We start from the raw sequence: 15,712 nt of genomic DNA, 5'->3' as shown, positions 1-15,712 counted from the left end.
TATTTTTATTTTTACATCATTTTCAAAAATATCCATCTACATCAATATTTTACCGATATCCGACATTTCTATGAAATTGAGACCTTGACATTTTCATCCACATGGACATTTAAAACTTCGGTGACACCATCTTTTAGATTCAAAATTTTTTGCTTTCAGTGATTAATATAGGTTTTTCTCCTAGTTCAGTTGAGGAGCTTTTTATTACTAGATTTTTGGTGCTTTCGTTGGGTGATTTATTGATAAATTTTAGAAAATTTCTTTTCACTTGATATTATTTGAGAATATTTTACCTTCAATTTTATATCATTTATTTCACATTTAGAATTCAATTCCATAAAATTAAAACTTTTTAAAGTTGAAATTAGAGAGAAGGGATGAAACTTCTAAAGGGATAATTATTAATGGATTATTAAATTAATTGTCGACTTGAGCATAATTCAACTGATTAAAATATCTTTAATTAAAAAGTCGTGAGTTTGAATTTTCAATCCCATATATTATATTAAAAATAAATAAACAAATAATGGACCATAAACCCACCAAGTGCAATTCACCTACCCTACCATGCCTTAGTGGAAAATTATATGTTTCTTCCTTTTTTTCTTCAAATGTAAGCTTAGAATGACAAATGGCAGTAGCCCTTTGTTTTTGCCCACTTCCTTTGTTTTGTGGAGTCTATGATATAATGAGCCCTTCAATCATACCAACATTACCCCTCCTATATGGTCCAACCTTAGAAACCAAAATTAAAAAAATAAAAATAAAAAATACCCAAAAAGTTACTTCCAATCACCTGATTATTTACAGTTTTGAGTGAAAATCAGATCAATTTACAACCATACACTTGGGATACTCTTGATGAATTGTTGTTATTAATTAATTATTATATGAGCATTTATGAGTGCATTTTTCTCCATTAGAGGGAGATATGGTCGACCATTATTTCATAGATATACCTCTGTAATTTATCGGTTAAATTACAAGTTTAGTCTACAAATTTTTGAAGGTCGTGCTATTAGATCTCTACACTTTAAAAGGTCTAACTAAATCTTGAACTTTTAATATTGTGACTAATAAATCATTAACCTATTTAACATTTTAAAAATTCATGGAATTTTTGGCTTTCAATTTTATTTCTAATAGATTCGTGTAGTTTGAAAAATGTTTAATATGTCGTCGTACAAAATTAAAAGTTATTGAACAGAAACCTATTAGGCATTTTTTAAAATTTAGAGATATATTAGACATAATCTTTGAAGTCTATGGACTAAACTTGTAATTTAACCTCGTTTATTTTAGAGCACTCTAGAGTTTTGAGAAAAGCTGTTGCTGTTTGAATTGTGAGACAAGATCCTTCCTCAAAATTTTGCCTGCAAGGGACCTTGGAATGGCATTGATAAATTTCACTCCTCTTACCTTCTTGTAAGGTGCCACCTGAAAATTTTTTATACTTAATTTATTTTCTCACACATACATAAAAAAAATTAAAAAAATAATAAATAATAAAAAGCAATTATTGTATTATTCGCCATTTTTTATATTATATTTATATATATGAATATGTATTCGTTGTATCTTATAAATTGATAGACTTATTTTTACGAGTAGTACTATCCTCATAATTTCAAGCAATATTTTAAATTTGAAATTAAATCCAGAATAATGAATAATAATTTAGAGTTTAATAGTTTCAAAAAAAAATAAAATTAGAGTTTAATAGTAAGGGTAAGAATGTAAATTATCTGACAAAGTCCCTCATTTATTGGCCTAGTTGAGTAAAATCGAGATCAAGTCTTGAAGCCTATATAGCTCATTCTCGCTACCACTGTCGTAATTTTGGATAGAAAATTTTATACACGTGCGCACATATATATTTATGTAATTTTTGGTGGGTTACCAAATATCACAATATAAAAAAAAAGTGTTCATTAGCTAATTAGAAGAACTTTTAAGGACCATTTGTGTGTGTGTATATATATAAACTTAATTAGCCCTTAAATTATTTGGTCTGTTTTGAAAAATCATTAAAATTAAAACTAATACTCTATATCTTAGCAAGACCTATATTTATTGAAAATTTTGATAGAAAGTATAGAAATGTCAAATTTCTTCATGGATATAGGCTTCGATTTCTGTAATCTAGAACTATAAAATTTGACCTTGTGTTTAGTTTATGATTTGATTTTACATAGAATTAAGTTATAAAATTCCGTATTTGATGGGTAGATTTGTGATTTGTAAAAGCATGTAGCTTGAGTTGCGGTTTTAGAAGCCCAAGTTTATGTAGTTTTTATAGTTCATGAGATAATTAAACTCTAGCTTTCAATTCCCTCATATAAAAATTGGAGATATATGCACTTTCAAAAGTACGATACATTTGATAATTTTTTAATTTTCTTTTTTTTAAGTTCAACACGTAGGCAAAAATTAAAACCTCCTATTTTTTGATAAAAAATATATGTCTCAGGTTGAAGTATAATTTTCAATTGATTAGCCTTCCTTTCTATCATAATTATAATTACTTTTGAAACTATTATTCCTACCATATTTAATTCATATTATGCTATATTCACAGTCCCTAATTAAAGCATTAGAAGATGCCCAGACATATTTGGAAGGTTGCGTGGGCTAAAGGCAGGCCCACTAAAATGCAGGTTAAGCCTATTTAATTAAAACCATAAATAAAATTAAATGAAAAATTAAGAGGTGGGTGCAAAGAGAAAATACCTGGGAAGCGACAAATTGGATGACTTGGTCTTCTGTAAGCTGACTAGTGGATGCTTTAACCACACAAGCCACCGGAATCTGCCCGGCGGCTTCATCCTCCATTCTGCAACACAATACAATACAACACAATCTCAGTGCTCACTCTTCACTGTTCTATAGATTTAGAGAGAGATTTAAGAGATTAAATTAAACCCACGGTATAACGGCAGCATCCAGAATTTCTGTATGGCACACAAGAATCGTTTCCAGTTCTGCTGGAGCAACCTGCATCCAGATTTCAGAGTATTAAACATCCAAAAGATCAAGTTTCTAACAAGATTTATAAGATATATGGACTACCATGATTCAGTTCAAAAATGAAATGCAGCTAAATTTAGTGAGAGCAGAAGAACCATAAGAATCAAACCATGAATATTGATGCAGAGTTCTTGGCATTAATCAGATTGCTATATGATAATTTTAAGGACCAGGTAGGTGTTTTGTTTGTACCTGGTATCCATTGTGCTTGATCAGCTCCTTGATTCGATCAACGATGTAAAGGAAGCCATCTTCGTCTATGTACCCGAGATCCCCTGTTTTCAACCATCCTTCTTCATCCATGGTGGCTTCTGTTGCTTCCTGATTTCCGAGATATCCTTTCATTATTGTTGGACTCTTCAGCCACAATTCGCCTTCCTTCATCGGCGGCAGTCCCTCCCCTGTTTCAATGTCTACGATCTTCGCAGAAAATCTCGGCATCAACATTCCGCACGAACCTTATTGAAAGAATATGAACAATTGATTAAAATCTAAGTCTATTGTACTGATTTCTACCCCCGCAGATGAAGGAATTTCTGGATACCTGGATGAGTTTTGGCGTCTGTGTCTGTAATAATGCAAGTCGCTGCTCCAGTACTCTCTGTTAAGCCATATCCAGGCCGAAGCTCCACCCATGGAAATTTCTCTCGGAATGCGTCTTCTATGTCTTTTCCCAGCGGTGCAGCGCCGGATCCGATGCGTCTCAGCGATGATAAGTCCGAACCACCGCCCGATTTCACTAGCCCTAGAATCACCGGAGGTACCGCTGGTATGTTGTTAACTTTGTATTTTTCAATTGCGTCGATCATGGCTTGGAAATTGAATCTCTGCATCAAAATGATGGTGATTCCTCTGCAGAAGAGTCCGAGGCCGAAGAAGACGAGGCCGTAGATGTGAAACATCGGAATGAAGCACAAAAACACGTCGTTTTCAGAGGAACTCGCGTCCACATACAAGGTTAGAAGTTCGATAACGGAGATGAGATTTGAATGCGTTAGAACTACTCCTTTACTCGTCCCGGTCGTTCCCGACGAGTACAAGATCGCCGCCGTATCGGACTGAGTCACTTCCGTGTTCGGCAATGACTCAGACGAGTCGGCGCAGGATTCGATCAACTCTTCCACCGATAAAACATCATCGCCAGAGGAAGGCCGAGTAGTCAGAATCGTCGGAATTCCAGTCGGATTAAGTTTGTGAATCTCCTCCGGCGCCGATACGGCGAGTTTCGCTCCTGAATCACGCACTTGCTTCGCGATTTCCGACGCAGTATTCACTGGATTGGCCGTTGTTATCACTGCACCAACCGACAACACAGCCAAACAGATAACTGGATACAGAATCGAATTCGCCGATAAAACGAACACGACATCGCCTTTTCTGACTCCGAGCGCGTGGTGAAGTCCGCAAGCGAGGGAGCGAATCGAGGCACTGAGTTGTCCATAAGTAACTCGCGAGCTCGTGACCGAGTCAATGAGAGCAACTCGCGATTCGGCCTTCGGAAACTGCGATAAGACGAAAGTGGCCGTGTCGAGATCTGGCCTGCTGGAGATCTTACGAGCTTCATCGAACTTGACAAGTGAATGATAAACCGCAATATTCACATCGTAACCGCCCTTTGAAAGCGGCGGCGGAGGAGCATTCTGCCGTGGATATTCCCCGGCGGCCGGAGCAGTGTACGATTCTTCGCCGGACATGTTAGATTTGGGCGGGCGATCGTGATTCTAAAACAATTCAATTTACGTGATAATATATAGGGCTTTCTGTTTGGCATTTAGGCGACAAAATCGAGGTATTTTCTTCCGTCGTGACTCATGAATCAATCGCTGCGCTCCAAAATATTTATAATCGAGCCGGCCGGTGAAATTACTCAACACCAAAAATACAACGCAATATCGTAACAATCCAATTTGAGACTATAATAAATATTTCATAAGACATGTTCTCGGATTTGTATTTTACAAACATGTTCTCTTCATAATTTGGTATTTGAAATAAACTATGTTTCCGCGGTGTTTAAGCAAAATAATGGCAACTTGAAGAGTATTTTTTGTCTTTCTTACTAAGTATATCCGCCATAGATTCTTGTTGTTGAAGCGGATTCGTCCTATGCTTCATTGCGCTCGTTCTTCCTTTCTGTACTTTAAACCTACCTCGCTCTATCCCTATACTATATAAGAAATGAGTTTCAAAATCAGTTGAAAAGAACTTTGAAGGATTTTTTTTAACAGCACAACGTCATGATCTTTTCGAGCCTTTTGTGGTTTCGTCGGACCTTAGGTAACGTTCTTTCTTATCTTCGATCGAACTTCATGGTACTTGCATCACAATGACGTCTAGAACATTCACCCAAACTATTCTCATGCATGAGCATCTTCTTGCCCATTGTTGGCTTAGTCTCAAGTGAAAGTTCGCAACTACGCGCGTAACTTGGCTTGCTCTCAACAATGCATGCCGCTCGTACGTGCATTTCAACTCTTTCATGACTCTAGCTAACTTTTAACAGAGTGCTGATCTTTGAGGAGGGACCTTATCAGGATGAGTGCTAACTTTTAAAGGAGTCAGAACTAGCTTAAAACGCCTATTGGTTACTACTGTGTGATTCATGCCACTGAATTATGTCATAACTAGCTTTTCGTGGGCATCAAACACTTCTAAGACCATTCCTGCCACATAGCTAGTTCGTAACAAGCTTTACGAGCTTACTGAATACTACTTGGATGATTCCTGTTGAGATGCGGACAATGAATAGCTTAACATGACAACTGAGATGATAGTCTTGCCACTTACTGGGCCAATATTAGCTTTTTTTCTCTTACCATGTGTCCACCAGTACTTTAGGATGCCACCGAGAATTAGGGTGTCATCGAACTTCGTTGCTTGTTCGGACACACTTATAGAGAATTGACCCATGGATTCATACTTTTGATCGAGACCTTCTGAACTCCATCCATCCAAATACTATCGAGACATGATGACTCTCACGCCCATATCGTCTCGCTTGAGCATACTATCCTAGACAACAGCTCTATAGTGCAACCTCGAACAGAGGCACAATGCTGGCACATTCATGCCACTCGACACTGTCCTTGCAATGCTCACGCACGCCATGACACACGTATGTGGCATGAGGTAGCTTGCTTAGACCATAGAGCCTAAGTATGATAGAGAGTTAAACCATGCCTCCCCAAAGGTACTTTCTAAGGCATTATTGTTCTGACAAGCACGTGGAAAGTGGCAAGAAGTCACTCACAACATAGAGCGCATGTCTGAACTCCGATTGACACGAAATTTAGCATGTCTGATCACTAATACTCATCTAACTTTAAAACCCCTCGTCCAAAACTCTCGACGAAACCTTGACTTTTGGGATCATGGCCCAAAGTCCTAACTTGCTCCCATTGAGTATGTCAATGACACCACTGACATTTCCTTTGCTTCCCGTCCTGCTGGCATTTTATCAAAGCTTTCTTGTGCACATCCTCTTGATGTGTTAAGTGATGAACCATCTTCCTTACTCGTATCACGACACTTATCTCTCGATACTAGACATGGCTTGATGGTTGACACATGCATATCGCCGCCATTTGGGCCACTTCGTGGCATCACAACATACTAGTTGACACTTACCGTTTGATAGGTCCCGATGACTAAACAATTACTTTTAATAGAAAATAAAATATTTACCCACTCACACTTTTTGGAGAGTTGCTTCTATTGACCTGTGTACCTGTGTAGTATTATTCTCAAAACAATTTTTAGTCGGTATATAAGAAATTTTTTCATAATACAATAATATTTATTAAACATAAATTTAAATATATTAAGCTAGTGAGGGAGTAGAGACTAAGGGAGCACTACAAATCTTCCCATGTGGCGCTTTTTTATTTTTTATTTTTTTACTTTTTGATGTAGGAGAGAAAAATTAAAATTGTGACTTGATCGTAGATCTAATAAATTATGAGGGAGGTGGCCACGATTGAATTATTTTCGTCTAAGCTAGGAACATGGAGTCATCAATTAGAAGCTCCCATTTAGTTTCTTTTCCATAATTTTAGTGGTACAAAAATATTTATGAGACTTATTTACGATTAAATGTAATAAAAAATATATTAATACAAATAAACCACTTTTAGTGTACTTTTTAATTCTAATTTTTATATTTAGTTCATTTTTAACATAGAAAAATGTACTTAAAATTTTTATATTATATTTAATTGAAATTTTGCATGATAAAACACATAGTATTTATTTTGATCTCACACTCAATAACAATTGACTTAATATTGTTGTTAAATACAATATATATAAGAATTTAACCAAAAAACTAAAATGAGTATTTATTGAAATTTGGGGATCAAATAAAAAAATGTCTTAAAAATTAAATTTAAAGCAGAAAAAAAAACATGGTTAAGCTGAAATTTAAATTTACGATAGGAAGAAATATTTCTTTACAGTAATATCTTCTTTACAAGGAGTGTGTCTTAATGAGATTCTATAAACTTTTTCATAACTTGGAAAAGTTTGGTTATTTTCCAAGCCCATTTGCCCCTAGGGTTTGAATTTCTTCCAAATCAATAACTTTTTATATATCTCATAATGTCTTCCAATAAAATAAATAAAAGAAAAGGAAAAAAAATGCAACCAAAAAAAAAAAGTTTCAAATTTCAAATACTAGTTAGCAATATATGTTGCAAAAAGATATACAGATTTTGCATGAATAATCTTAAATATATAGACATAGAAGAAGAATTTCAATACAGCTAAAAATATATATATAGAGCGTAACACATATAGACAAAAAAATCTAACCTAAAATATCAATATCTACTTTACAAATATATACCTCACTTTTAAATTTATAGGTAACTTTTGAGTTGAATAAAGGATAATAACTATTAATATTCATGGAGTTGCATCTCAAAACCAATTGGCAATGAGAGGAGATCCCATTTTGGACCGAATGCTTGTTTGAACTTGTGAGCTCTGATACCATATTAATATTCATGGGGTGATACCATATTAATATTCATGGGGTTCCATCTCAAAACCAATTGGCAATGAGAGGAGTGCCCATGTGTATTATAAACCATTGTTAAGTCTCTTATCAATGTGGGATCCTTAACAATAACACTGCATAATCAAGTCCTTACATAGATGAATTGTGATCTCAACGTTAAATAGTGAAACTCAAAAATAATTTAAAAAATTGAATAAAAAAAACTTTTATATAATTTGATTATGTATAATTTTAGAGAGAATGAAGGGGAAAAAGAGAGACTTGAATTGAGAGAGTAGAACAATTGAAATTTGAATGTGATTGTGACACCTATATTTTATCTTGTAAATGGTATTATTTGGATATTCATTTGCAGATGAAATTCAACCAAAAGTCATTTTTGAGAACTAAATGATGAATTATTCAAAAAAGAAAAGAAAAAGAGAGAGAAATAAATGACGAATGATAGAGACTCTCCATTGGAAGAGAGCTTTTGTTTTTGCATATGTAATTGTATATTCTTTGCACTTTTTTAGAAACAAGGATAAAAACAAGAATGAGAGCACTATATATGTAATTATCTTTTTTATATTATGCCAATATATTATTTAAATAACATGACACAATTTATCCTAACTTTTAAAAATTCATGCTTTAATATTTTGACCAAAAAAGTGTTTTTAGTATTACAAACACTTAAAATTGTTAACCTAAACAAATATTTTCTACTCGGTATTCTAAGTTTCAAAACATAAAATTTGGTTCCCTATCTTTAATAAATAGTTTTAAATATTTTTTAATATTTTTTAGTTGAACTTTATAGTGTCACTTACGGAATGTTGACATGAAAGTTTGAAGAATTAAATAAAATAAAATAAGAAATAACAATGGGATAAGAGACAAACAAAAATGTGTATATAGGATTCTAATGACGTTGTTGAGAATAGATTAGAAGAAAAAATTTGTCACGAAAGACGATTATCACATTGTTTTCTTTTTCATTTTTTTTTTTTATTCAGATGTCATATAATTTAAAATAAACACATAAGCAAAAGATACATGATCCTTAAAAGTTTGGAACAATAACAAAAGTTGGAATCTACAAATTTTTCTTGTTTCTGTTTTTTTTTTCCACTACCTAAAGTAGAATTAACTACCATCAACACTCATACAAGGATAAAACATAATTTTTATTTATATAATGATAAATTGAAAATGAGAACAAGAAATAAAAAATTTGTTTGCGTTGTTTCAATTATTTTTATACAATTTTGAGAATGTTTTTTTTAATAAATAAATATAAATAATGGTTAAATAATTAGATTTTTTAATAAAATTGAAAATGATTACAAAAATGAAGATGTTACGGAAGGGGCGCGACGAAATTAAAATCTATCCAAAGTCGAATTTGTTCGTCAAGACAGCAACATTTGGGAAGGAAACAGCGGTTAAAGGCCCAAATTCCCAATCTCAGGTTCTACATCTTCTAGTTCGACACGTGTCACCAACGACGCCTTACAATTTTTTATTTCAAATAATCCTTTTGCTTTCTACCTCCATTTTTCTCCATCTCTATCCTTCTCTCCCGCTCCCAACTCCATAGCCAGAAACTCACAAACCTTGCTTCTCTTTCTACGCCTAATCCCTCTTTCTCTCTCTTTCTCGTCGTAGGAACCTCCTTTTTCCCCTCTTGAGATCACCAATCTCTCCAATTCTGTCTCTCGCCGAGTTCCAATCTCTCTCTGCTGCAATGGGGGTAGCAGAGCTATCGTCTTCTTTGAAAACTGACCTGAGTTTATCATCCAAGGCTATTTTTCAGTCGAATCGTTTCTGTGATCGCCGTCGCTGCTCTTTTCTGCAGCTCTCTCGAACTAGAAGTGCTCGAGTCACTTGCTCTATTGCGCCGAAGTGAGCTTCGTTTCTGTACAGTTTTATATGTAGATGTAAATCTTTGCTTGTTTGTTTGTGTTTCTGAGTTCGATTTGAAGATTTTTCAGTTAGAAATGAGTTACGGATTGTTTGCCGTGTTTAATTTTTCAGTGAGGTTGAAGCAGCTCCGGTTGCGGCTAAAACAGAGGAGCCAAAAAGTAAAAGCGAATGCTATGGTGTTTTCTGCCTCACTTATGATCTAAAAGCTGTAAGCTCTTCGAGTTCTTTTGCGGAATTTCTTTGGTTTATTGAAAAAATATAATTCGACTGTCTTAGTGGTGGATTGTAGCTCAGGCTCATAAGATCAATTTCGCCATATCCTGCGAGTTTACCTATTCTTTAGGCTCATTACTTGCCATCTTTTGCTTGTTTTATGCCTGCTCTATTCTTTCATCTGTCCATTCTGAGTTATCCAGCCGTCAATTCCAGGCGCATCCATAAGCTCATGCTCATTATAAAGTACAAACGTGTAAAAATGTTTCGTAATTGTTGGAGTATATGAGGGGGGTTTCTCAAAAGCAACTTGCTCTTTCTTTCATCCCATTTCTTTTTCAAAGGGTGTGTCGTGTGTGCGTATTTTTACAGCAGAGCTTCTATGGTCGTCGGAATTTAATATGCTTTTTTCACTTTTCTGGTTGTCTGTCATTTCCTCTATATAAAATTTCAACCAATATTCATTAATTTAAATTTTAATGTATTTATTTGGGTCATGTGAGATTTCGAAGTGCATAAGTTCCACCCTTTTTTTTTCCCTAAAATTAGCTCCATACTACCCTTCTCTGGATCTGAAAACTTCAATTTCAGAAAATAGCTAATTGGCTGAAGTATAGAGTACAACCCTTATTTCAAAAAATAATTCTTAGTCCTGGAATTTTTTATCTCTCTACTCTATTGGACATCTGAAATATTCTTCTGTACAATTTAACGAATGTTTAGAATTTGAATTGATGATAATATACATATCCCTTATTTTTAGGGGTGAATAGAGACCTTTCTGTTGATTGCCTATTGATATCTTCTGATTAGAGAGAACTGCCCTTATTTCCGGGGTTGTTTTTTAGACGCAATGAAATTTAGTGCGAATGAGTTAATATGTCAGCTTTTGTAGAAATATGCAGCTAGTTCTGTCAGATTGAACAAATCTTTCCTTTTACCTTGACATGTTTTATATTGACCACAGGAAGAAGAGACAACGTCATGGAAGAAATTGATTAATGTTGCAGTGTCTGGTGCTGCTGGGATGATATCCAATCATCTTCTCTTCAAAGTAAGAATTCATTTAAGTCAATCTCTAAAATCTCATGCTGTTTCTTGGGAGGCCTTCATGGTTCTTCCCCAATCCCCATGAGTTCTTGAAGATGTATTATTACACTGCTATACACTTCTCCTGAACATATACCCCAAAAATTGAACCAAATTTACACCCACACGATCAATTTTTGTTGTTGTTGTTGGCTTTTAACACTTTTCCTCCTTCAATATGGAACCTAACGTTTCCCCTCTTTGGACATGCTTCCTCAATCTCATCATACGGCACTTAATTACTTCAACTTTGTGGGATATTTGCTCTAAATTTAGTTCTGGCTTTAGATTATAGTAGTGATACAACTCGTAGTTATTCATATAATATAGTAAATGTTAAGTTCATTAATCTCTTTTACAAATGAAAAACTGGTATTAATTTTTTTGTGCATATCAAGTAGGTGAGTTTATGTGTACTTATCTGATACTAATTGAAGATACTATCCAGTAAGTCATTAGATGATATCATTCAAGCAAGTAAAATCTTGAGACTGAAGAGGTAGCTTGTGGTGTTTTTAAAATGGAAAGCCTGACTAGAGTTTCCGAGTTGTTCTCTGTGCTAGGGAGAAGTAAACTGAACGTCTAGAATGCATAGTAATATTTATGTTCTGATGTTTCATTCTTTCTCTGAAGAAGGAAGGACAATGGTGGTGGGATGCCTTTTTAGGAGAAAACTTGTATTTCTCTCGTTATGTTCTGATGGTCTGGATGAAATCTTACTTTACTTGTTCCCTTAGCTTGCCTCCGGTGAAGTTTTTGGTCCTGATCAACCGATTGCATTGAAATTATTGGGATCTGAAAGGTCATTCCAAGCACTTGAAGGCAAGTTTGGCATTTTTTAAATAACCTTTAGCTTTTAGGATCATTTGATTGCATGCTATTTCTTTAGTCACTCTCGTCATTAATAATTTCTGCACTATATGAAGATACAATAAATGAAAAAAAAAAAGTTTCTTTTGATTCCTCTCTGAAGTTTAGCCTGAACCAATTTTTTTACCTTTGATGTCTTGAGAATAATTAAAATAATAAGAACTTGCAAGTCTGTTCTGTTTGGGACCATCTAACTTTGAGCTTGAACTCCAATCTTCCAACTATATGAATGTTACCGAGGTATATCAAAGCTATGCAATGATATCTCCACATATGCAGGTGTTGCTATGGAATTGGAGGACTCCCTTTTCCCTTTGTTGAGGGAGGTGGTAATAAGCATTGATCCTTACGAAGTATTCCAAGATGCAGAATGGGCTCTTTTGATAGGAGCAAAGCCTCGAGGGCCGGGAATGGAACGAGCCGGTTTATTAGATATAAATGGGCAGATATTTGCCGAGCAGGTACATTAATTGATTGTTTTGTGAGATTCATTTTTACTGTCCCCTCCAAAATAAATATGGAAATTATTACGTTTATCTTTTGATGTTTTCTTTTAACAATTAACATAGGGGAAAGCTCTAAATGCTGTTGCATCCCCAAATGTCAAAGTCATAGTTGTGGGCAATCCCTGTAATACCAAGTGAGTTCATGCTTTGTTCAGCAGGAGTCTATGTAAGTGTGTGCTAGATATAAACTTTTTCCCCTTTTCTTTTCTTGCAGTGCATTAATTTGTTTGAAAAACGCTCCAAAGATTTCTGCAAAGAATTTCCATGCTTTAACTCGATTAGATGAGAATCGAGCAAAATGTCAGGTACCATACCGGATCATACTAGTTTTCTTCACACGTAATATGTTCTGGAAAAGATAAAGCTTCCTTACATGCTAAATATAACTTGTTCAGCTGGCCCTGAAGGCGGGTGTCTTCTATGATAAAGTCTCAAATATGACCATTTGGGGCAACCACTCGACAACTCAGGTCAACTGTTTATGCTCGAGAAGCTTAGCTGGTTTTTTAAGGTTCCCTCTATTATATGCTCTTGAAACTCCGTGTCTTCACTCCAGGTTCCGGACTTCTTGAATGCAAGAATTAATGGCTTGCCCGTTAAAGAGGTTATCAAGGACCACAGGTGGTTGGAGGAGGAATTCACTGAAAAAGTACAGAAGGTAATATTGTGCAGAGTAATTATAGAACATGTACTATTTACAGCTCAATGAATCAAATAGTTTCTTGATTGGGATATCTTGACCAGCACGTTTACTCATGGGGCATACTCTCGATTTGCAGAGGGGTGGTGTGCTGATTGAGAAATGGGGAAGGTCTTCAGCTGCTTCAACTTCAGTATCAATTGTTGATGCCATAAGGTCGTTAATTACTCCCACTCCTGAAGGCGATTGGTTTTCATCTGGGGTAAGTATATTTCTCATATGGCGTCACTTGATTCTATGCATTAATGGTGTTCTATACTATAACGTTGTATTGTAAGCTGATAGACCTCTACTTGGTTCTACTAAGATTCCTAACATAAACTTTTCAAGGACAACAATACCCTTGTACCCAAAGTATGATATTGTTCTCTTTGGGCATAAGTCTCACAGCTTTGCTTTTGGTTTTATCCAAAAAGACCTCATACTAATGAAGATAATTATCCTCACTTATATACCATGGATCAATCTCTTTCCTAACTAATGTGAGACTTTGTTTTCAATCCTTATAAACCAAACACAAATGCATGCTAATAACAAACCTTGAACTCATCGGTCGATTTGCAGGTATATTCCAATGGGAACCCTTACGGCATAGCAGAGGATATTGTTTTCAGCATGCCATGTAGATCAAAGGTAACTTTGTTTCTCAACTTTCTGTTCTTTCTTTCATATCATATTTTCCTTAATGAGTAAATTGCTTCTCTCACAGGGAGATGGTGACTATGAACTCGTGAAAGATGTGATATTTGATGACTATCTCCGCAAGCGAATTGAGAAGGTCTGTTGTTTTCTAGTTCTGTAAAAGTTGGTTTGGAACACATCCCAGTATTCAACATGGAAGAACAAACATCAACTTCTCCATATAAAAGATGAATTTAAGGTTCTACACATATGAAACAAAAATTTTGATCTTTCTTCGGCTCTTCTCATCACATGAATTCACACGACATAACGAAAAACAAAACACTTCGATTTCGAAGCATTCCCTAACCGATTTCGGCTATTGTCGAACCGAGTATTTCATTTTTATTTTGCACTCTCTTGTTTTACAGACTGAAGCTGAGTTGCTAGCTGAGAAGAGATGTGTGGCTCACCTCACAGGAGAGGTCAGATTTAACCCATTTTTTTTCTTTTTTCTTTTTCTTTTTTGGGTAAATTAATATATCTTTGTTATTAACAAAGGATTATCTGTTGAAATTGCTAACAGGGTATTGCTGTCTGTGATCTACCTGAAGACACAATGCTTCCGGGAGAAATGTAAGGCTCATCAGTCCCATCTCTCTGAGCATAAATTTTTTTATCTTTGAGCTGCTTTATCCTACTTTCATATTTGGACTAATCCACATATTTTATATGTGATTATTGCTTGTAAGTTGCTGGCATGATAAAAATATTAAGGTCATCTCTAAGTTGGTCGGAAGTTCACGGAAGTTCAGGTTAAATTACAAGTTTAGTTATTCAACTTTTAGGGTTGTGTTTTAATAAATCCCTTAATTTTAATAAATTAGCTGTCTCATAGGTACTTTTTAACTTTTATGTTGATGTCTAATATGTTCTTAATTTTCATCTATGCCCCGATAAATTTTTAACATATCGGACATTTTTTTTAATTTATGTATACTAGACATAAGATTGAATTTTGTGTCTAATTAGATTCTTTTAATTCTCTATTTATGAATTTTAAAAACCGTCAAAGTAAACTAACACCAAATTTGAACTTCAAGAATCTATCACACAAAATCATTTAAATTGTGATTAACCTTGTAATTTAACTTGATATTAATTATAATATATTGTTGTGTGGATTTTCCGAATAAAAAGTCTAACATGTTGGTCAAGTTGTTTGGTTGATTACCAATTTTCATTCTGTCTGATCTATAAATTTTAGTGACCATACAGATTATATGTATACTTTTTAAAGATTTCAGTTTTTAACTGGAGTATGGAGCTAATTTGAGCATAATTTAAAAGGCATATATCTTTCAAATTTTTACTCGTGAACTAAAAAAACATCTATATTATCATGCATAATTTAGTTTATACCATAGGGAGTGATTATTGATTATAAAGTATTAAAATCTCAACCACAATATCCAATTTGATATTTTATCACAATATTAATGAGATTGGAGATATACGTCAATTATTGTCGAGCTATAGTCGCTTTAGCTCATGTGAACTCGATTATATTCTTGGAATCATAAAATTATTATATTAAACTAGTTGAAACATGATTAACTAATTACTGATTAAATTAATACATTAAATCAACTCAAAAAGAAAAGTAAATGCATGAAACATACCCAACACGATCATAGCACATCTATTTAAATTTAAAAAGTTCCAAATAGATCGACACAAGAAATGCATGAAACTCATACG

At 34.4% G+C, this 15,712-nt stretch overlaps 2 protein-coding genes across 2 annotated transcripts; one reads left to right on the top strand and one right to left on the bottom strand.

Moving 5' to 3' along the window:
* Positions 1-1,130: 1,130 nt before the first annotated feature.
* LOC111010017 (beta-phenylalanine coenzyme A ligase-like) lies at positions 1,131-4,912 on the bottom strand. Its single transcript, XM_022283276.2, has 5 exons — positions 3,572-4,912; positions 3,220-3,485; positions 2,927-2,994; positions 2,731-2,833; positions 1,131-1,437 (listed from the first exon to the last, which is right to left on the bottom strand). The coding sequence occupies exons 1-5, from the start codon at positions 4,719-4,721 to the stop codon at positions 1,309-1,311; spliced, it is 1,716 nt and encodes a 571-aa protein (XP_022138968.1). The 5' UTR covers positions 4,722-4,912; the 3' UTR covers positions 1,131-1,308.
* A 4,661-nt stretch (positions 4,913-9,573) lies between these two features.
* LOC111010262 (lactate/malate dehydrogenase family protein) lies at positions 9,574-14,866 on the top strand. The gene is made up of 14 exons (XM_022283626.2): positions 9,574-9,931; positions 10,064-10,160; positions 11,133-11,219; positions 11,992-12,076; positions 12,404-12,585; positions 12,694-12,764; positions 12,845-12,935; positions 13,026-13,100; positions 13,187-13,288; positions 13,410-13,532; positions 13,895-13,963; positions 14,040-14,108; positions 14,383-14,436; positions 14,538-14,866. Exons 1-14 carry the CDS (start codon positions 9,774-9,776, stop codon positions 14,589-14,591), a joined length of 1,317 nt encoding a protein of 438 aa, XP_022139318.1. The 5' UTR covers positions 9,574-9,773; the 3' UTR covers positions 14,592-14,866.
* Positions 14,867-15,712: the final 846 nt, after the last annotated feature.

This window comes from Momordica charantia (genome assembly GCF_013281855.1).
Source record: "Momordica charantia cultivar OHB3-1 chromosome 9 unlocalized genomic scaffold, Mcharantia_2.0 BLBB01000009.1, whole genome shotgun sequence".
NCBI lineage: Eukaryota > Viridiplantae > Streptophyta > Magnoliopsida > Cucurbitales > Cucurbitaceae > Momordica > Momordica charantia.
Note: the sequence above shows the minus strand (reverse complement) of the source record. Positions and strands in the feature narration are given on the sequence as shown.

Coding starts and splice junctions, on each gene's coding strand:
- LOC111010017 (XM_022283276.2), bottom strand. CDS start 4,721: ATGTCCGGCGAAGAATCGTACACTGCTCCGGCCGCCGGGGAATATCCA. Junction 3,486..3,571: donor AGACGCCAAAACTCATCCAG/GTATCCAGAAAT, acceptor TCTTTCAATAAG/GTTCGTGCGGAATGTTGATG. Junction 2,834..2,926: donor CTGGATGCTGCCGTTATACC/GTGGGTTTAATT, acceptor ATTGTGTTGCAG/AATGGAGGATGAAGCCGCCG.
- LOC111010262 (XM_022283626.2), top strand. CDS start 9,774: ATGGGGGTAGCAGAGCTATCGTCTTCTTTGAAAACTGACCTGAGTTTA. Junction 12,586..12,693: donor GGCAGATATTTGCCGAGCAG/GTACATTAATTG, acceptor CAATTAACATAG/GGGAAAGCTCTAAATGCTGT. Junction 12,765..12,844: donor GGCAATCCCTGTAATACCAA/GTGAGTTCATGC, acceptor CTTTTCTTGCAG/TGCATTAATTTGTTTGAAAA.